The sequence below is a fragment of the Sarcophilus harrisii genome, chromosome 3 (assembly GCF_902635505.1).
Source record: "Sarcophilus harrisii chromosome 3, mSarHar1.11, whole genome shotgun sequence".
In the NCBI taxonomy this organism is placed as follows: domain Eukaryota; kingdom Metazoa; phylum Chordata; class Mammalia; order Dasyuromorphia; family Dasyuridae; genus Sarcophilus; species Sarcophilus harrisii.
The window spans coordinates 495740551-495762855 of record NC_045428.1 but is presented as its reverse complement, the minus strand read 5'-3'; the positions used below and the strand labels follow the sequence as shown (position 1 = coordinate 495762855).

The following is a 22305-nucleotide window of genomic DNA, read 5'->3' as shown; positions in this document are numbered from 1 at the left end:
TCCTAACCCCATCTTATAAGACACCAGCCACAATGTCTTTCAAGGCCACCGTGGGAGACAGTGCCCAGAGGAGCCATGGCCATCCTCGTGGGCAGAAGGGGAATGAGGAGAGCAGGGTGGGACAGGACTAGGTCTCTGAAGCTGTCTTGCCCATCTGCCACCTGGTTGCCACCTACCCTCTTTCTGTACCCTGAAGACTCGCAGGAGCTGGGGATGACTCTTTGTGAACCTGGGGAAGCTGAGAACCTGGTACAGACTTCCCTAGCCCAGGTACCACCTTCTGGGACTGATTGCCTACAGATCTGGGATGTAAAGCCAAGGGTATTAATCCATTGTTTCACCAAGCCCAGGACAGGCATGAGACAGCCAATCAGTTACATCTTATTCTCTAGGACCCTACTTGGAGTTTTCTTGGCAACGGATACTGCAGCAGTCCTCCATTTCCTTCTCTAGCTCATTTTACAAATGAGGGAACTAAGGCAGATAAAGTTAAATGACTTATCCAGGGTCACACAACTAGTGTCTGAGTCCAGATTTGAACTCAGGAAGATAAGTTTTTCTGGTTCCCTATGGGATGCTTTATTCAATGCTCCACTTAGCCAAGAGCAAGGGAAAGGAAGTGACTTCCCAGGGGAAAAAATTTTGTAGATTTTTGACAAAGTTTCCCTTTTTGCTCAGGGTGAAAAATTCAACGGATCCCTGTGTTCTTTGGGTCCTTACCACACCACCTTTGCTGGAAGCTTCCTTCTCTTTCTCCATCCTCCCCTCCTCCTCCTCACTTTTTCCAAAGCTTCAATAACAAAAGGGAAGGCATGGGCTCAGTACTGATGACAGTACCTTTTGTGACAGATGGATATGATGGTCATCTTTATTCCAGCCTGGCTCATGCTGAAGAAAGACCTAGAAGTGCTTGGCTTTGGCTCTGTTTGGGGGTTTCCAGCTGCAACTCGCCTTCCTCTTTCCTTTCTTCAATTAAAGATAGGTGCCAGGGAGCATGGCTTGGATTTTGGCCTTGAGTGTTCAAAGCGGGACATGGTCTGCAATATTCTCACTCAGCCTGATCCCCAGAAGAAGCCAGACTGTCCTCCTTGATGGGAGGAGTTTGGGGACCCCTCCGAGGTAGATGGCCAAGAATAATGGCCATCTAATTGGCAGGAGGAGAAGGCCAATGGCAATGATCACTGCACAAGGACAGAACACGCAGAGAATCCAGCCCACGCAAATTTCCTGACTCCCTGGATGTGGTTCCCTGAGACCAGAATGGCCCAGGGGGAGGTGACATGCCCCAGATATCTCTTTGGAAGGGAGGCTGGTGTCTCTTAGACCACTTCCACTTGGGACTTGGTTTTTCCTCAGTCAGGACCTCAGGATAGAGGAAGGGTTAAGAGTACTGAAGACTAGATAAAGCAGAGACTGATGGATTTAAACCCATTTACCTCCTCTGAAGGTATCTTATTATTCTCCAGGTAGAAAGTGGATTTCTTAAGGCTTATTTCTCAAACAAAATTGTTGCTGAGCCTTGATCAGGAGTTGCTGTGAGTGGGAAGAAGGGAAATTGTGGCAGGATAGAATTCTTGGATTGCTATAAAGAAATGTCAGTTCCTTGTTTTCTTCCCTGAATGAAAACAAGGAACACGTATGAAACCCCTTTTGTATTAGAGTACTTTGTGGGTCACTAGAGAAGATACAAAGCATCCCTGTCTTTATAAAACTATTGACAGATTGGTAAGGGGATGACACAAACACTATAAATCATGAATCACAAATAATGAACACATTAGGGAGAGACAAAATGTTACATGAGGTCTAAGAGGGTGAGTTCATGAGACAGCTAGGGAAGATGGTAGATTCATAGTTGGCCATATAGTCAAGAAGACCAGGCTTGGATTCCTTACTCAGGCACTTACAAGCTCAGGCTCAGTTTCCTCATCTCAGAGATGGGGAGAATATTAATACCTACCCTATAGTGTTATATTGAGGATCAAATATTTGTAAAGTGTTTTATAAACCTTAAAGTGCTATGTAAATATTAGTTGCTATTATGATTATTGATATTGATATTATTATTACTTATGGATGGGGAACAGAGCAGGCTTTGGAGATGATGACATTTGGTCTGGCTTTTAAAATATGAATAGAGATTTGACAGGCAAAGTGGGGGACAAGCATTCTAGGAATAGGGCAAAGGCATGAGCCAAAGGAATGGAGATGATATATCATGGTGTGTGTGTATGTGTGTGTCCATTCTAGCCTGAGTATAGAGTATATGGAGGGAAATAATAATAAGGGTAGAAGTGGGGAGAACCTTGAATGCTAAGCAGGAGAGTTTGAACTTTATTTATTGGGCATTAGGGAGCTAATGAAGATTCTCGAATGAGCAGTGATAGTGGACAGTACAAAAATGGAATTGGGAAGACCCATAAAGAATCCATTGCAATAGTCTAAATGGGTGGTACAAGAGCCTTGTGCCTGGGTTCTGGCAGAGGAAATGGAAGAGGGGATGAGAGATATCCTAGAGATAGAATCAAGTAGACTTGGAAAATTTTTTACAAGATTACCAAGAAGCATTAAAGATACCTACAAGATTACAAACATGGGCAGTTGGGTGATTGGTGGGTCAATGAACAGCAATTAATCAATAGGTATTTATTAGGCACCAGATACTGTGGTAGGTACTGGGGCTACAGGTGCTAAGAATAAACAGTTCCTACTCAAATGGAGCTTCTGACTTCATGGGGAAAAAAGTAAATTTCATATATGTATATATACTTATGTATGTGTCTATGCATATATGTGGGTTTTTATATACATACATGTATATATAGTGTGTATATATATATATATATATATATACAAACGTACAGCACAAAAAAGTACAAATAGATAGAAAAAAGTTAAACAGAGAATTCAACTAGTAGTTTGAGTGTTCAGAAAAACTTTTAGGCAGAAAATAGTACTTGAGCTACATATTTTTTCCATTTAGTAATATTTTATTTTTTCTAATTACATGTAAAGATAGTTTTCACATTTACTTTTATAAAATTTATTAAAAAAATTTTTCCCTCCTTTCCCCACTCCACTCCCCAAGAAGGCAAGCAATCTGAGATAGGTTTTAAATGTACAATTATATTAAACATATTTCCACATTAATCACATTGTGAAAGAGAAAGAATAAAAGGGAGAAACACACACACACACATACACACACACACACACACACACATACAAAACCAAAAAAGTAAAAATAACATGCTTCAATCTGAATTAGACTCCATAGTTCTTGCTTTTGATGTGGATGGCATTTTCTATCATGAGTCTTTTAGAACTGTCTTATATCAATGTAATGCTGAGGAGAGCTAAGTCTATCAAAGTTGATCTTGCTCAATATTGTTGTTATTGTATACCACATTCTCCTGATTTTGCTCATTTCACTCAGCATCAGTTTCTATAAATCTCCAGTTTTTTTCTGATATCCACCTGTCGAGCTGTATTGTAAAAGAAAAGAGGAATTTCATGAGGTGGAGGTCTGGAGGCAGTTCATTCAGACATGTAGTTTTTACCAGTGTAGAGGTAAAGAGATGGGAGATAGAGCATCCTGTATAAGGAACAGAGAAAAGGCTAGGCTGTTTCTGAGAGTAAAGGAGGGAATATAATGTCCAGTGAGGCTGAAAAGACAAATAGGGACCAAGTTGTAGAGGGTTTCAAAAACTAGCAGAGTTTTATCTTTGGTCCAAGAGCCAATAGAAAGCATCATAAATGGGGAGATTCAGTGAGATTCTAGGTAAAGTTCTTAGTATATTGCCCGGCACCTGGCAGATGCTTTTCATAAATGTTGGTCCCTTCCTTTCCCTTCAGTGGAGTCACATGGTCCCATCAAAGCTTTAGGAAAATTACTCTGACAGCAGCGGTTAGAATAGACTGGAACGGGGAGACTTGAGGCAGAGAGAGACCAATCAGGAGACTATTGCAATCATATGGGTGAGGTGATGAGGGACTGAACTAAAGTGGCAGCGGTGTAAGTGGAGAGATGTATGAAGGTAGAAATCATAAGCTTTGGCAACTGTTTGTGTGTGGGCAGAAACAATGAAGTCAGAAGGGGAAGCAAGATCACACAGAATAACAAACAGCTCAGCTTGGGACATGAATTTGGGTCTGTCGCACCCAGGTAGAGTCATAGAGCATACATTTAAACTTGGAAAGAGCCTTAAATGTCACCTGGTCTGACCATATCATTTTACAGGTGAGGAAATTGAGTTTTAAGAAAACTAAATTAATTTTTCCAAGGTGACACAGGTAGAAAATTATTTGCTCCCAGAATTTTTTCTCAGAGCATATATATGACTCCAAATCCAGTATTTCTCCTATCACAAATTTCCTAAATGTGCTATGTAGGTAGTAGGAAATGTGGATTCTGAGCTCAGCAGAAAGGTCACACCTAGAGATATAAATGTGGGAGGCAGCCAAAGACCAGAAGTAAATGAGATTGCTGAGGGAAAGAGCATAGAGAAGAAAAGGCTGAGGGCAGATTCTTGGAGAACACCCACATTAACGGCCCCAGAAATGGCTAAGAATCCAGAGCCAGTGACAAGGTAAGAAAGCCTAGAAAGTGGTTCTCTGAAGTCAGAGGAGAGATTAATGGTTAAGAATATCAATTTTAGAAATCCAAGTGGACAAAAAACTGAAAAAAGACATTGGGTTTCATGAATAGGAGATGACTTAATGGCCTTGAAGAGAACCATTTCAGTAAAATAGTAATTGATAAGGGAAGTGGAATGAGAAACCCAATAGTAAGGGATTAGACTAGTGAGAAAGTGGAGGCATTGAATACAAATAACATTTTTTCCCTCACAAATTTTAAAAAAATCACAAGTTCTTTTTGTAGATTAAAATTATGTAAGGAAACCACACCACAGACTGTTAAGAGGTCCAGATTTTTGGTCCAGATTCATCATTGACTAAATATATGACCTTGTACCAAGTTACTTTTTCTCTCTGAGGCTTCGTTTCCTCAACTATAAAAAAGAAAAAGAAAAAGGGTTGGACAATATCATATCAGTAATCCCTTCTAGCTCTAGGAATCTGTGAGTTAGGGCCTGTTGGGAGAGAACCCCTTCCTCAAAAGTGGAAAGCTTGAGCTTGATTATCATTTTTGACTAAGACTGAGATGTCACTTGCCCTAGCTTGAGGGTGATCTTCACAAAAGGATAAATTTGGGGAACTGTCCTCTTGACAGTGAGGTCAGGAATGAGGCCAGATAACTCCAATAACCAGTCCATGATGGCTGGTTGGTTGTGATGGTTTGTTCTTCATTTTCAAAGAAGGCCATAATATCAGAGAGGTGACCCCATGACATGTAAGTGTTTGGAGCTAAATGAGGGAGTCAGTAATTAAGGAGTTAGTGAAATAATTATCATCCTTGAAGTCAGTTTATTATTATCCAGGCACTATCAGCCTAGAATGTTATTACTAGAGGGGACCTTAGAACAAAGAACTTTGGAACAAGGCATATAGAATGCAGAACTGAAAGGGAACTTTAGAAGGAAAGGGAAAAAGTATTTATTGAGTATTTATTCTATTTCAAACACCGCGTTAAGTGCTTCACAAATATTTCATTTGATCCTCACAATCATCCTGGGAGGGAGGCACTATTATTACCCTCATTTTACAGGTAAAGAAATTGAGGTAGCAAAGTTAATTTATTTGCCAAGGGTTACACATGGGACAGCTAGGTGGTGAAGTGCACAGAGCACTGGGCATGGAGTCAGGCAGATTCATCTTCCTGAGTTTAAATCCAGCCTCAGACATTCACTAGCTGTGTGATCCTGGGCAAGTCACTTCAACTTGTTTGCCTCCATTCCTCAACAAAATGAATTAGGGATGGAAATGGCAAACCACTCCAGGATCTTTGCCAAGAAAACCTCAAATGAGTTCACAAAGAATCGAAAATGACTGAACAATATGCTAATGAGTGTCTGAGGCCAAATTTGAACTCAGGTTTTTCCAATTCGTGTTCCAGCCATGTAGCTACTATGCCTCCTAGTTGCCTTAGAACATAGAATGTTAGAAAAAAGAATAGGGAATAAATAGCTGGAAGGGATTTTAAAGACCATCTCATCCAACCTTATCATTATATAAATAAGGAAACCAAGGCCCAAAGAGGGTGTGTGATTTACTCAAAATCACATTGCTCATGGCTTTGCAGTTAAATACAAACTTTAATTTAATTTTTTAAATTTTAAGTTTTTAGTTAAATTTTTTTATTACTGGAGTTTTTTTTGCAATGAACCTTGTTATGTCACATGGGTAACATTAATACATTAATAACATGCCATATGGTGCTGATCACATGTTTTTGCATTTTTAGAACAGTTTCCATCTCTGAGTTTCTTTTCCATTGTCTTCGTTAGTTATTCCCTTCAGTTATATCCTCAGGGGTAAAAGTTGCTATTCTTCACAGGAGGAGGAACCCAGAAGTTACATTACTGAGGTTTCTATAGAGAAAAAAGTTAACTTAAGGGATTCACAGTCTCATAGTTTTCTGCATTTCTAGTCCCCACCCTTGTAAGACTTAGAATTGCAAAGGGCATCTTTTCATGATTCCAAATCTCACAATTTTAATGTGACCTTCTCAAGGTCAGAGAGGTGATAAATGGGAAAGCTGAGATTTGAACCAAGATCCTTTGTTGGTGAGCAGCAGCACTGTGAACAATATTCTGAATTAGTAAACATTGGTCAGGAAATTTGGAGGAAACTGGCTTTCTAGGTTCCTTAAATTTTTTTTTGATAGTGTCTCTGTCTGCTCTCTCTCTCCTTCCTTCTTCTGTCTGCTCTCTCTCTCCTTCCTTCTTTTGTCTGTTCCCTCTCTCCTTCCTTCCTCTCTCTCTTTTCTTCTCTTCTTCCTCTCTTTGTCTCTCTCCTTCTGTCTCTCTCCCTCCTTCCTCTCTTTCTTTTTCTCTCTCCTTCCTCTGTCTCTCTTTTTCTCTCTTCTTCCTCTCTCTGTCTTTTCCTCTCGCCTTCTTCTCTCTGTCTCTCTTTTTCTCTCTCCTTCCTCTCTCTGTCTCTTTTCCTCTCTTCTTCCTCTCTCTGTCTCTCTTTTTCTCTCTCCTTCCTCTCTGTCTCTTTTTCTCTCTCCTTCCTCTCTCTGTCTCTCTTTTTCTCTCTCCTTCCTCTCTCTGTCTCTTTTCCTCTCTTTTCCTCTCTCTGTCTCTCTTTCTCTCTCTCTCTCTTTTTCTCTCTCCTTCCTTTCTGTCTTTTTTCCTTTATCTCCCTCCTTCCTCCATCTGTGTCTCTTTCTCTTCCTCCTTCCTCTGTGTCTTTCAGTATTTATCTGTGTTCTCTCTCCATTTCTATCCCACCTTCCCCTCCCCTATATGTTCAGCTTGGGGCACCAAGTCTTAAGAAGGACATTGATAAGCTGGACGGGATCAGGAGTTGGGCAAGGTGGATAGTGATGCACCTTGAGGTCATGCCATATGAGCACCAATGGAAGGAACTTGCAGTATAAGTTCTTAATATATTTGTCTTAAAATATTTGTAGAACTATCATGTGGAAAAGGGACTAATATTATTCTGCTTGACCTCAGAGGGCAGAACTAGAAGGGTTGGATAGAAGTTGTCATGAGGTCAATGGTATACTTTATGTAAGGAAAATATTTCCTAACAATTAGAGCTAACCCAAAGACAGGGCTGCCTCCAGAGGCAGAGGGTGGATAACCCCTTGTTAGGGAAGGTACAGAAAGGATTTTTGTTCAGTTATGAGATGGGCTAGAGAGCTCTGCTTTCCCTTCCATCCCTGATGGAGGATGCTGGGACGAAGCAGAGATATGCTGCCTTTTTAGTCACTTCCTGTCTGACTTTAGCATCCCAAAGAGATCTCATTATGTAGCCATGCTTCTGGCACAGGCCAGGAGCTGGGGCTGTAGAGAAAGCCTCCCTCTGTCATCACCACTTCCTGAGGTGACTCTGAGGGCCCCGTAAGGCCCAGGAGAGTGTCTGTTCCATTGGAGGAAGGGTAATTGCTGCCATGGGAATGACCTTCAAGGGTGAATTCAATCCCCATTTCTCCACACCTCTGTCTGACTAACTTGAGTCTGGATACCCAGTGTTTGGGAGAATGACTCAGGAAGATTAAAACCTAGAGCTTGAGTCTCCTTCAGTGGCTGTGCTTTCTGACTGTAAAGGAGCATCCTGCTAATAATAGTCTTCCAGGTCCTGCTATTACAGCTGCTAGATGGGAAGTCCTCACTTTGAGAGCAGAAAAGGTCCTGGAGTAAAATAGCCCCAGCCGGGCTACACTGAAAACACTGCAGGCCAGGGAAAGGTTTAGGACTTCTTAGACCATAGATGCCTCCTGGACTCCTCAAACTCCCTACCGGTGAGACTGTAGTAGGCTAGGTTAAGCTAGGACCATATGGAATCCGAGAGAGGGAAGGGACCTGAGGGGACATCTGTTTTATCTCATTTTATAGATAGGAAACTGCAATTCTGCCTTTTGGGTCATTAACCCTCAGCTTCCTCCACTTCCCTATATCAAGTACAGGCTCCAAAAGGATCATAATTTCTGGCTAATTTCTTCCTTGGCTAAAAATCCCCCTAGATTTTTAGGGGGGATCCCTCCCACTAGACTTAGAGACCATCCGGTCTAAATCCTCAATTTATAGATAAGGAAACTGAGACCCAGTGACCAGCCCAAGATCACACAAGTTCAAGGAAGCAGAGCCAAGAATAACCCAATTTTCTTTTCCCCGTCCCCTACCTCCAGTACCCTGTGACAATACCTGGGGTTTCTTAGATATAGACTGCGACTCTGCATCCTGTAACCTGAGCTCTGCACAGACAGGGCTGTGGTTTGCTCTTCAGAGGCTTCCAGCTTCCTGCTCCACCTGGGGCCAGGTAGCATTCAGTCTCACGTGTATCCTCTCCCCATCCCAGAAGGCATTAGGTGAGGGGAGTCCTGCCAACCCCTCCTCCTAGTTGGGTTGGGTTTTTTGGTTGTTGTTCTCCCTCCCCTCCTTCTCCCCCAATCTCAGATGGGAGTGGGTAGGGTGGAAATTGCCACTGCTTTCATCCCTGGAGATCCTCTTCCTTACACCTCTCCTCTCTGACCTCCACACAGGCAGCAGCCCCGAGGACATGGACAGACTCTATTTTGGTAAGTCAAATACAGAGCCTTGATCTTTTCAGGCTAGGAGATCCTTCATCCCTAGGTGTAATCCTGTGGGTGAGAGATTCCTAGGACTTTGGGCAACAGCATGAAGAACAAGAATGGAATAAAAAGCATTTATTTCATATCATCTAGTTATCTAGCTGAGAATGGGATTAAGAGTCCCAAGGTCTGTGTCCTAATTCTGTTTCCATGATTTTCTGGCTATGATTAGATATTCATTAACTCTTTAAAAATTTTTTTTCATTCACTTTTTTATTTATTTATTTTTTTGTTCACTCTTTTAGCCTCAATTACAAGATTTAGACCTAGAAGGAGCCTCTGGATTAACTACTCCAACTCCTTTATTTTAGAGATGAAGAAATTGAGATTCAGAGGCATATGCTGACCACCTCTGGTTGCACAGTTGAAGTCATAACAGAGCCAGGATTTGGACTAACAATGGCTTTCTCTCCTATACGGTGCTTATGGCACTGGGTTTTTGGGGGAATACCTAGAGATCATGCAAGTGAAGTTACTTTGAGAACTATAGAAGTCAAGGTAGACTTATTGAATCATTGTTCATGTAATAACTTAGTGTAAAGAAGCCTGAGGATCTGGGGTTCAATCTGCTATTTACTACCTGTGTGATAGTGGCAAAATACCTTTCTCTGAATCTCAATTTCTTCTTAAAAAAATAGAGGGGAAAGGGATGCTGACCTGGAAAGTTTTAAGGGTTCTTCCAGCTTGACATTTATTATTCCATGACATTTATTGTGTGATAGGAAAACTGGGTATGTTGGAAAGAACATTGAACTTGGATTCAGGAGACCCAGATTCAGGCTCTATTTCTACTACTTATCAGGATGGTGACTTTGGCAAAATGAATTCACTTCTCTATCCTGTTTTCTCATCTGTAATGTTGTGGCCGTCAAGCAAGATAATGTGCCAAATCAGCCAGTAAATGCAAACCTTTACCTTTCTGCCTTTTCTCCCCTTCCACGCCTATCTTTTACCAATGAGGAAAGGGGAAGGAAGAGGGATCTAGGTTATACTGTGTTATCTTACAGCTGATGTTCAACACCTGGCTAATATCCACCAGTGTAAATGAAACACAAGAGCATGATTCCTACCCTGCCCTGCCTTTCTTTCTTCCAAAACGTGATTCTTCACATTTGACAGTCTCTGGGAACAGAGACAAAGGTGGCCTGGTACTCCCCAACCCCTGACAGGCTCCATAGTCTCTGAACATGAGAAGTGACATCCACCTGAGCCCTGGCTTGGGGGCCAGGTGGCTGACTTGGGGAGAGGGGGATGTTGGCTCTCCACCCCTACCCCAGAATCGCCTAGGGTTTCTCAGCCTTGTCCAAAGTTCCAGCTGTGGCTTGTTCACCGGACAGAATGACGCCATGACTAAGGCCCGCAGCTCAGAGTGTTGGAAATTTCCTTTGGAGGGATGTGTTGTACTATTTCTTCTCAAATTCCTCCTCTTCATCCCCCCCTCCCCCCGCCCCGTGCAGGGATACGCGCACTCCCTTGTCCCTACATTCGGACTGTATCCCAAGCCCTTCTTACTTTCCCAGAGCCTCAGATGGCTCTTCTCCTTCACCCACCCCCAGCCTGCCCAGAGCTCTCCTTGTGACCAGGGTAAATATTATCCTGGCGTTGTTAATGTTTAATGCCCCCTTCCAGCCCCACAGTCTTACCTTCCCTCCCACCACCCACCCCAGACACACTCCTAAAGCGGGCAGCCACCGAGAAGACTTAGCCAGTCCAATGTCAGAGATGATGATGGCCCAAAGTAAGTGTGTAGGGCATGGATGCATGGTGCATGCGGGCGTGTGGGTAGAGGGAGATTTCTTCCCCTTTGGAGCTTTCCTGGGAGGAAAGCAGAGCTAGATTTGGGAAAAGTGGGGAGGGGAAGGCCGTCTGTTTCCCCTCATGATGCTCCCTTATATTATATCTGAAGAGAGAGTCTTCTTTGCTGCCAGAGCCAAGGCTCTGATGGAGAAAGGTTGGGCTCAAGCAGAGAACTGGACCAAGGCCAGGCTGCGTAGTCCCAACCCAGGCCCATCTCTCCAGGGCCCAGATGGGGGAATCAGGGAAGCTAGCTTCAGGAAAGGGATGTAGCACAAAGGGAGACTTGTTTCTCCCCCTCCCAGTCTTATTCTAGACCCTCTACAGAAAGTAATTGCAAGGGGGTGGTACTAGGACGCAGGGGTCTGGGTTTTTTCCTTGACTCCTAAAGACTAAGTGCCCCTGACCTCCCTTTACTTTAGGCTCTTCTCAGGAAGAAAGAACTCATCTCCCTTTAATTCCTGCCCAGAAAGGGCAAGGTTGGCCCTGCTCAGGAGCCACTCCCTGAAGGGCTCGCACCCCATGGCGCTGACAGGTGCATTTTTATAGTTGCCAATGCTGCCCAAGGTGCCGGGGGATGTGCCCGTGTGAGGAGGCTCCCTGGCCAAGGACATCCAACACTCGTGTCACTCTGGGCTGCCCTGGGTCCTAGGGCCTGGCTTGTGTTACCCAACAGGTGGTGCAGTGCATTAATACCTTGGGGGCAGACATCCCACCCCACAGCTTACTAACTGACCCTGGGAAACTGGGTCTAGGTTATAGACACCCACCTAACAGTGTTCGGGGGCAGCCAGGTGGCACAGTGGGGAGAGCACCAGGTTTGGGGTCAGAGACTCATCTTCCTGAGTTCAAACCCATCCTTAGACACTTACTGGCTGTGTCACTCCATCCTGTTTGCCTCAGTTTCCTCATCTGTAAAATGAACTGAAGAAGGAAATGGCAAACTGTTTCATAATTTCTGCCCAAGAAAACCCCCAATAAGATAGGCTTACAAAAAGTTGGACACACATGAAAAGACTGAACAACAAAAACAGGGTATTGTGAGAATCAAAATGAGATAATCTATGTAAAGCGCTTTGCAAACCTTGACGTTCTCTCCAAACACCAGCTATGGTGTTCAGTGAGAACCATCACCGAGTTTGGCTTGGTGAAGAGGCCACAGGGCAAGGCAAGGTGACCTGTTCCTAGGGCAGGAACGCCATGACGGCCTAGAAAGGAGTCCCAGGACCTGGGTTCCAAACGCAGCCCTGCCACCAGAGTGGTGTGAGCCTGAATAAGTCATTTCAGTTGTCATTTCCTTCCCACCCAGACTCTCCCCGGATTTCAAAGGCTGTGCCAGTGACATGATGGTTCCTTGTTTGCTCTGCATTCTGACCCTTACAATGATTCCTGTGTTAGCCCCTCTGCAGCACTCTCCTCACCCCGTCCCTTCTGATCACAATGTGTCCTATGTTCTCCAAACCGAATGTATTTCCTCCTTTGTAAATGGAGGATGTTCCAGCCTGTTCCTTTCTAGCTCAGGCCCCTCCTGTCTCTCTGGGTTTCTATTAAGAAAACTCACCCCGTCTTTTTAAAAAATGTTTTGTGAGGCAGGGAGAAGAGAGGAATTGAAAGCTTTCTCGAACCAAGTCATCAGGGATCCCCAGAGACACAGCATGCTCTGTATATTTCAGTTTCTTGTTCCATTTTTTGCTGCTGGGTTTCTAATGGTTTTACATTTGAGCCAAGACATACCCCCCAACGTTCATCCTCCCCTAATCCATCTGCAGTTTACTTACTGCACCCTACTTTGTTCCCTGTAATAACAAGGACATTTCTGCTTTTTCAAGCTAAAACCTAGAAGTGCCGCGTGGGAATGATGAGCCTTTTAAAGGGGAAGGGCATACACAAGGTCACACAGCAGGTAGATGGCAGAGCTGGGTTGCAAATTGCTGTCCCCACCCGGCCCAGCCTCTTCTTCCTCGGGGGGACCTTCTTAACTTCATTAATTATATTTTCCTCTGCCCATGGCATACATGTTGTGTTGAGGGAAGAAAAGGAGCCCTGGCTGGGGCTAGTCTGGTCCCCGCTGGTTTTCAAAGGTTTCTTCTTTGACTCTTTCTCTTTTCCCAGGTGGTGGTCCCAAGGGGGACGAGGACAGATTCACCTATGGTAAGCCCTATTGTAGCACCTCCCTGTCCTAGAGCCCCGCCCCATATTATCCCCACCTTATTCAGAGGCTGCTGCAATGGTTCCTGGAGAGGTGGGGTGAGGGGTGGCTGGATGCTAAGGACCACTGGCACATCTGGCTTGTCAAGCTTCTCTACTAAGGGAGGAGTCCTATTTACCTTTCCTGGAGCTGTCCGGTCCCCCCTCAGCCAACCCCAAGGTTAACTCACCTCCCCCAGATCACACTCCTCTTCTTTTTCCCCTCCCTGAGACTATGACACCATCCGAAATGGAGGCCTGATTTTTGCTGGCTTGGCATTCATCGTGGGGCTGATCATCATCCTAGGTAAGTGGGATTTGGCCAACTTGGGGCAAGGGGGAGAAAGGAAGAGTCAGATCCAGCTGCGGGGAGAGTGTAAGATGACCACACAGCTAGTAAGAATATAGGCATTCTCAGGGAGTGGAGAGGGACCCCATCAGCAGTGGGGACCAGGAAGAGAGAAATTACTAGAAGCTAGTCATGACATTTTGGAGCCCACTAATAGGGAACGTGAGCTGGGATTAGACCATTGTGAGACAGGTTAGTTTTACCCTACTGATGATGGAATGTAGGTAAGGGAAGTCGGCAAGCCGGATCCGTAACTTCGGGATAAGGATTGGCTCTAAGGTGTGAACCAATAAGCATTGTATCAATTCCATTGAGTTAACACTAGGATTCTGACATCTCCCTTGAGTTTTCACCTTGTTTTAAGTTGAGTTGACACTGGGATTCCAACAATGACACCTTTAAAACAAATAATAGCTTTATATTTTCAAAATACACACAAAGATAGTTTTCAACATTCACCTTTGCAAAAACCTGTTCCAAGTTTTTCTCCTTCACTTACCTCCACCTCCTCCTCTAGACAGCAAGTAATTCAATATATATTAAACATGTGCAATTCTTCTATACATATTTCCACAATTAGCATACTGCACAAGAAAAATCAGATCAAAAAGGAAAAAAATGATAAAGAAAAAACAAGCAAACAACAACAATGAAAAAGGTGCAAATACTATGCTGTGATTCACATTTAGTCTTCATAGTTTCTCTCTGGTGCAGATGGATCTCTCCATCACAAGACCATTGGAACTGGCCTGAATCGACCCATTTTTTTTTTTTTGTTTGTTTGTTTTTACAGCTTTTTATTTACAAGTTATACAAGTTATATGCATGGGTAATTTTTCAGCATTGACAATTGCCAAATCTTTTGTTCCAATTTTTCCCCTCCTTCCCCCAGATGGCAGGTTGACCAATACATGTTAAATATGTTAGAATATAAGTTAAATACTATATATATACACGTCCAAACAGTTATTTTGCTGTACAAAAAGAATCGAGATTTGAAATATTGTACAATTAGCCTATGAAGGAAATAAAAAATCCAGGCGGGCAAAAATAGAGGGATTGGGAATTCTATGTAGCGGTTCATAGCCATCTCCCAGAGTTCTTTCCCTGGGTGTAGCTGGTTCAGTTTATTACTGCTCTATTGGAACTGATTTGGTTCATCTCATTGCTGGAGAGGACCACGCCCAGCAGAATTGATCATCATATAGTATTGTTGTTGAAGTATATAATGATCTCCTGGTCCTGCTCCTTTCACTCAGCATCAGTTTATGTAAGTCTCTCCAAGCCTTTCTGAAATCCTCCTGCTAGTCATTTCTTACAGAACAATAATATTCCATAACATTCATATACTATAACTAATTCAGCCATTCTCCAACTGATGGGCCACTCAGTTGCCAGTTTCTATAAAAAGGGCTGTTACAAACATTTTTGCACATGGGGGTCCTTTTCCCTTTTTTATAACATCTTTGGGATACACACCCAGTAGAAACACTGCTGGATCAAAGGGTATATAAAATTTTATAGCCCTTTGAACATAGTGCTAAAATGCTCTCCAGAATGGTTGGATGAGTTCACAACTTCACCAACAATGTGTTAGTATCCCAATTTTCCCACAACCCCTCCAGCATTTATCATTATCTTTTCCTGTGTGACACATGTTTAATCTATATTGGACTATTTGCTGTCTAGAGGAAGGGAAGGAGAGAATGAAGGGAGAAAAATTTGGGACACAAGGTTTTGCAATGGTAAATTTTGAAAACTGTCTTTGCATGTATTTTGAAAAATAAAAGCTATTAGTAGATAAAAATGAAGCTAGTAGTGACAACAGAGTTTCTGACTGCCCCATAGTCCCTCCATCAGAGTCTTGGGGCAACAAAAATCCCTAAATTTAGAATCAGATAGCTTGATTTCAAATCCCAACTGTCTCTATCACTTGTATTACTTGTGTGACCTTAAGAAAGTGACTTTTTTGCTATTTACCTTAATTTCCTCTCCAGAGATATGAAAAAGGTAAAGTAGAGCTAGAAGATGTGGGTTTAAATGATAACTCTGTTATTTACAATTCTTGTGACCTTGAACAAGTCATTTAGCTTGCTGCACTTGAGTTTCCTCATTCATAAAATGAGGCAGTTGAACTAAACGAATTCCAGAGTATCTCACAATTTAAAATCCTGAGATCCAATGAGTTCTAAGGTCTCTTTTTCCTTTTCTTTCTTTCTTTTTTTTTTTAGTAATAATATATATTTTTAATTTTTCAAAATACAAGCAAAGATAGCTTTGACATCCACCCTTGCAAAACTTTTGTGTTCCCAAATTTTTCTCTCTCCCTCTCCCCTACCCTCTTTCTCACAGACAGCAAGCAATCCAACACAGATTACACATGTGCATGGCACTGCTTGACTTTGAGTTTTTAAATCCACCTTCAGGTTGCCCTCTGGGCCCATTCAAAAACCCTTTTGGAGCCGTGGCTCTGCCCTTCATTTCTCTGAGGATAGGAATGCTAGTTTGTCTGTCAGAGTTGGAGCCAAGGACCATGTAGGGCTAGGGAAATTACTGAGACAAAAATGTAGAGAAATGAGAGATTTCTTGCCTTCTAGGAGGCCTTAGCCTTCCACCTTATACCCAGGCATGGGGAAGGGAAGTTCCTTACCAAGATCATAAAGCTGGCTTGTGGCAAAGCCCAAGATTTGGACACAGGTCCGGAGGTCCAAACTGATTATAGTTTTTGTTTGTTTTTTCCTCTGCATCACACATTACCTCCATGGCATACAATGATTGACTGAAGGTCTGCATGATATAAAAATATGATTTTAGAGAGGGAAGGAGGGAGAAGGAAAGGGAGAATAGAATAGGAGAGAAGTAGGTTTTTCTTGAAGGCAAAAGTTAATGAAAATAAATCTTGTTTGTCTTCAAAGGCAAAAGACTTCGCTGTGGGGGCAAGAAGAAACGCCGGTAAGTTTCTGAACAAGTTGGGGGTGAGGAGAAGGGAAGAGAGGAAATCCCCAATTAGAGCCACAGAGATGTAGAATCTTAGCATTAGAATCATATAGTTTACAAGGGATTAGATATAGTGCAGTCCAATCTCTTATTTTCCAGATGAGGAAACTGAGGCTGGAGAACAAGGTCTCCCAGATTTGTGCCATTCATCTTCTCAGTCTAGCTTCCCCTTTTCTCCTCTCTCTTGTCCCTTCTACCTAGCATGGCTTAACAAAGGACTTTTCTTTCCTCTCTCCTCCATAGGCAAATCAATGAAGATGAACTTTAACTACAGGTAGGTGTCAGGAGGGTGGAATTTGAGAGTGGGGAGGGATGGAGAATTCAGGGATTGTCCTCCATGTTGATAAAGAACCAAAGCAGAAATAAAGCAGAAAAGCTTGAGGTTTAACTTTAAAAAACCCACACAACAAAAACAAAACTTAAAAATAGAATAATTAGTCAGATTTTAAAGTGTCTATTATGTGCCCAGCCCTGGGCTAAAAGCCTTGTAACCGCTGTCTCAAATTCCATTGATATGGGACTCTCTCCTTATTGGTACAATGAAGATTAAGTCATCAAAGTATCATCTCATCCAGAAGGAGAGTCCCGTACCTTCTTCTTCACCAATAAGGAAAGATTCCCATACCTTCATCTCCACCAATAAGAAAAGAGTCCCATACCTTCATCTCCACCAATAAGAAAAGAGTCCCATATTTCATCTCCACCAATAAGTAGAGAGTCCCATACCTTCATCTCCACCAATAAGAAAAGAGTCCCATACCTTCATCTCCACCAATAAGGAAAGAGTCCTATGCCTTCATCTTCACCAATAAGGAAAGAGTCCTATGCCTTCATCTTCACCAATAAGGAAAGAGTCCCATATTTCATCTCCACCAATAAGGAAAGATTCCCATACCTTCATCTCCACCAATAAGGAGAGAGTCCCATACCTTCATCTCCACCAATAAGAAAAGAGTCCCATACCTTCATCTCCACCAATAAGGAAAGATTCCCATATTTCATCTCCACCAATAAGGAGAGAGTCCCATACCTTCTTTTCCACCAATAAGGAAAGAGTCCTATATTTTATCTCCACCAATAAGGAAAAATTCCTATATTTCATCTCCACTAATAAGGAAAGATTCCCATATTTCATCTCCACCAATAAGGAGAGAATCCCATACCTTCATTTCCACCAATAAGGAAAGATTCCTATATTTCATCTCCACTAATAAGGAAAGATTCCCATATTTCATCTCCACCAATAAGGAGAGAGTCCCATACCTTCGTTTCCACCAATAAGGAAAGAGTCCCATATTTCATCTCCACCAATAAGGAAAAATTCCCATATTTCATCTCCACCAATAAAGAGATAGTCTCATACCTTCATTTCCACCAATAAGGAAAGAGTCCCATATTTCATCTCCACCAATAAGGAAAGATTCCCATATTTCATCTCCACCAATAAGGAGAGAATCCCATACCTTCATTTCCACCAATAAGGAAAGAGTCCCATATTTCATCTCCACCAATAAGGAAAGATTCCCATATTTCATCTCCACCAATAAGGAAAGATTCCCATACCTTCATCTCCACCAATAAGGAGAGAGTCCCATACCTTCATTTCCACCAATAAGGAAAGATTCCTATATTTCATCTCCACTAATAAGGAAAGATTCCCATATTTCATCTCCACCAATAAGGAGAGAGTCCCATACCTTCGTTTCCACCAATAAGGAAAGAGTCCCATATTTCATCTCCACCAATAAGGAAAGAGTCCCATATTTCATCTCCACCAATAAAGAGATAGTCTCATACCTTCATTTCCACCAATAAGGAAAGAGTCCCATATTTCATCTCCACCAATAAGGAGAGAGTCCCATACTTTCATCTTCACCAATAAGAAGAGTCCCATACCTTCATTTCTACCAATAAGGAAAGACTCCCATATTTCATCTTCACCAATAAGGAAAGATTCCCATATTTCATCTTCATCAATAAGGAAAGATTCCCATACCTTCATCTCCACCAATAAGGAAAGGCTTCCATATTTCATTTTGACCAATAAGAAGAGTCCCATACCTACATTTCCACCAATAAGGAGAAAGTCCCATACTTTCTTCTCCACCAATAAAAAAAGTCCCATATTTTCACCTCCACCAATTTAGAGTCCCATACCTTCATCTCCATCAATAAGAAGAGAGTCCCATGTCAATGAAGACTTTATTTCCACCAAGAAGGAGAGAGTCCTATATCAATGGACTTTGGGGCAGGAGTTATACTGTAGAGTGGTCTAGAATGGGAAACTACAGACTTAGCTGGAAGTTCTTCCAGAATTAAAAATACCTTTATTTAATCATTCCCTGCTGTTATCTTAATCTAGGGCTCCCCTGTCACTATTGCAAGAACCTCTTCACCTGTCTACTTGCCTCCAAATCTTTTCTTGGTTATTGAGTGAATGGACAGTGATAATAAGAATTAATTTTTTACATGATTAATAATCATTATTCACAGACATGAAACGTTCAGTTGTTTTTCAGTCATGTTTGACTCTTCATGATCCCATTTGGGTTTTCTTGGCAGAGAAACCAGAATGATTTTTTGTTTCTTCTCTAGCTCATTTTACAGTTGAGGAAACTGAGGCAAACAGGTCAGATAGTAAGTGTCTGTGGACAGATTTGAACTCACAAAGATGAATCTTCTGACTCCAGTGCTCTATCCGCTGCCCTACTTTATTTAAAGTTTACAAAGTACTTTCTACATATAGCAGAAAGAATTGTCCTTGGAATTGAGGTTTCTAGACTCCAGTGTCATCTTAGCAGCTGTGTAATTATGACTAGCCCATAATTGATTGAGCCTCAGTTTCCTCATCTGTAAAATGGGGATAATAATGGTTGTCATTCTACCTCATGGAGTTTATTTTCAGGAAAGAGCTATGTAGTCAGTTATTTTAACAAGAACCCTGTGGAATTCATTGTGAAAGTATTTTTGCTTTTGTGGAAGTATTTCTTCAACTGAGGAAGCTCCCTGTCTCCCCCACTAATCAAGGGACATCCCTCCACCAAAGGGGCAAATTGATACCCAAGAAAGAAGCCAGGAGTTCCATTATAATTATATAAGGAGTTTAATAATCACATGGGTTACTTACAAAGAGGGTCTCTGGAGCCACTGTCAGATGATTCAGTAGATCTCTGATCTCTGCCATGCAGTCTAAGTTATCAGCAAGACTATTCAGTGGATCCTCACAAAGACCCCCAAAAGGGGTCTGCGGGATCATGACTTGTATGAAACAGACAAATGTCAGCTATGAGCCTTGACAGTTTATACCAAAGATGCCATCCTGGGTTTAGTGACCTAGGATGTTTGGGAAAGAGGAACTCATTCAAAGAGCGTTGCAACGTTAAAAACAAACACACACCATCTGATTTAAATGTCTCCATGAAGAATGCATCTAATAGTCTATGAAGAGCTTCCTTCACAACAGTCCTGGGTGTCACCCTGAGATGTTGAAGGCTATAGCAATGGAACTATACCTACCCCCCGACACATCCTATTATACTGAAAAACTTTACCTGCATGGCCAGCAATTAACAGTATAGTCATAGTTTGGTGATTAAAAGACTCAACCACAGAGGGCTGACTACCGGGGGATAATTGGTTTTTGACCCAGAAACTCTACATGTCATAAAGCATGAAGGAGTCGGAGGCAGGACAGCTCTGTTATGTATTTAAGGATATACAATGTAGTTGTGCACTCAAACATACATACATATGCATATATACATACATGTACACATATATAATAAATCCCTATTCATACTTATGTATATGTGTATATATAATGTATGTCTGTGCATGTGTATGTGCTTGTGGGTACATGTAATACCTACTTAGAAATGTACTGGGTGAAAAAAAAATCACTACCTCAAATTCTCTTAGAGCACTTTGGCCATAGGCCTTCTTTGCCCCTCCCTTCCCATTCCTTATTTTGTGTAATATTGTTCTGCATCCTCCACTAGTCTTTGTAAGGTCCTTCCTGGAAGGCAAACTCCATGACTTTCTTCTTTGTGTCTTCCCTGGTACCTCACATAGAACTGAATTGCCTTGAATAAACCTGAAACAATCTGAAAACAGCTATGATGGGGCCTGGAGGGTTGAGGACTGGGGTGAACACTGAGGTTAATAATACCAAAAATGCTGACTGCACACATCTCTAAACAAGAAGACACAATCTCTGGGTCTGACAGAAGATGTCCTGTGTTCTCCATCCATTAGTTTTAAGTGTGACCATGACAATGAATGAACTGGATGTAATAACCAGAGCACTGATTACACAGAGTACATCTCTGGGGCACTTTTGTTTATATCAAAGTCCTTTCAGGTACATTATGTGTCATTTAACTGTGATACACATTTCTATAGTGCTTTGAGCCGGGCAAGCCATTTGCCTCATGAAACAACCTTGAAAGACTGAGGGGTTGATTTATTTGGGCTCATGAAGCTACTAAGAGTTTAAGATAGGATTCAAGCAAGATATCCTGACCTCAAATCCAAAACTTCCTCCATATGCTGTCTCTTATTTTGATCCTCACAATGTTCCCATACAGTAGATATTATTAATATTTCCACTCTATGGACAAGGAAACCAAGATATGAGGATTTACCAAAGGTCACAAATATATTTAATGACAAAACCTACAGCTTCAGCTCAATGCTCTCCCTTCCCTGCTTCAGGGAGCACCTCTGGCCTGGAACATTCTGATTTTGGGGGGAACTTGGATTCTCACTAAAAGGATTCTAAGGGGAAGTGGAAATACTACAAGTAGGTGAGCTGAATAGTAATAATTTACATTTATTGAAGAGGCATCTGGGTGGCTCGAGCAGTGGGCTTGGACTGGGGAAGACCTGAATTCAAATGTAACCTCAGATACTCACTAGCATTGTGGCCCTGGTTAAGTCATTTAACCTGTTTGCCTTGATCCACTGAAGAAAGAAATGGCAAACACTCCAATCCTTGCCAAGAACCCCCATAGCCAGTACTGACATGCTAAGGTCCAGGGAGTCACAAAGAGTGGGACATCAATGAGCAACTGAACAACAACAAAGCCCATTTAAGTTTACAAATTGCTTTCCACACAACTCCATGATGTAGGTAGTGCAAATGTTTTCCCAATTTTCCAGATGATAAAGACTGAAGTTTTGAGAAGTGAAATCAATTTGTTCATGAAATTATATTGAGTCAGAATTTGAATCCAAGTCTTAAGATCCTAAATCCAGGGAATTTTTACTCCACAGCCTCAAGGCATAAAAAAAGAATCTGGGACTCCACTACACTGCTCCACGCTGACTCTTAATTCCACAATTCACTGGGCAGAGTTTGCTGGGGAAGTTACTTTGGAGGACCTCGGAGCAGGAGGGCTGCTTTTTAGGGACCTCTGATATATCATATTGTCTTTATCTTTTCAGGGCCAGTCACATCCTCGCTTGCAGATTCTGCAGTTGGTTTCCTTTTACAAGGTTGCTGTGTCTATTCTGGAACCTGCCTCAGTTCCCGCTATCATTTATGCCTTTGCTACTGGAACTTTCCCCCAAGGCCAAGACTGGTTTGGGCTCTGTGGTCTGCATCCCCTGTCTCCCTCCCTCCTTCCCTCCACAGCCCTCTTTGAATTAATAATAAAGCTGGCTCTTGAGAGGATGCCTTCCCTGTAGTGTTCTGAATCAGTATAAAGGGATTCTAGTACATCTGATCATAGCATCCAAAAAAGGGGCTCATTACTTGACGTCTGATTTTTTA

The 22305-nt window shown here is 42.2% G+C and overlaps 1 protein-coding gene across 3 annotated transcripts; it reads left to right on the top strand.

The window, feature by feature from the left end:
• Positions 1-71: 71 nt before the first annotated feature.
• FXYD2 (FXYD domain containing ion transport regulator 2) lies at positions 72-22206 on the top strand. 3 transcript variants are annotated; one of them, XM_031961332.1, is made up of 7 exons: positions 72-270; positions 9116-9151; positions 13112-13150; positions 13419-13493; positions 16451-16487; positions 16776-16806; positions 21978-22206. In XM_031961332.1, exons 2-6 carry the CDS (start codon positions 9133-9135, stop codon positions 16798-16800), a joined length of 195 nt encoding a protein of 64 aa, XP_031817192.1. In that variant the 5' UTR covers positions 72-270; positions 9116-9132; the 3' UTR covers positions 16801-16806; positions 21978-22206. The 3 variants fall into 3 exon arrangements, with proteins under 3 accessions (XP_031817192.1, XP_012400443.1, XP_023355209.1); XM_012544989.3 differs by lacking the exon at positions 72-270 and having other exon boundaries at positions 8979-9151; XM_023499441.2 differs by lacking the exons at positions 72-270; positions 9116-9151 and adding an exon at positions 10840-10943.
• The last annotated feature ends 99 nt before the right edge of the window (positions 22207-22305 follow it).

Bases quoted from the DNA above. Each gene is read 5' to 3' on its own strand.
- FXYD2 (XM_023499441.2), top strand. From the start codon at position 10,919: ATGTCAGAGATGATGATGGCCCAAA. The intron at 10,944-13,111 runs GTAAGTGTGTAG...CTCTTTTCCCAG, and splicing joins AGAGATGATGATGGCCCAAA to GTGGTGGTCCCAAGGGGGAC. The intron at 13,151-13,418 runs GTAAGCCCTATT...CCCCTCCCTGAG, and splicing joins CGAGGACAGATTCACCTATG to ACTATGACACCATCCGAAAT.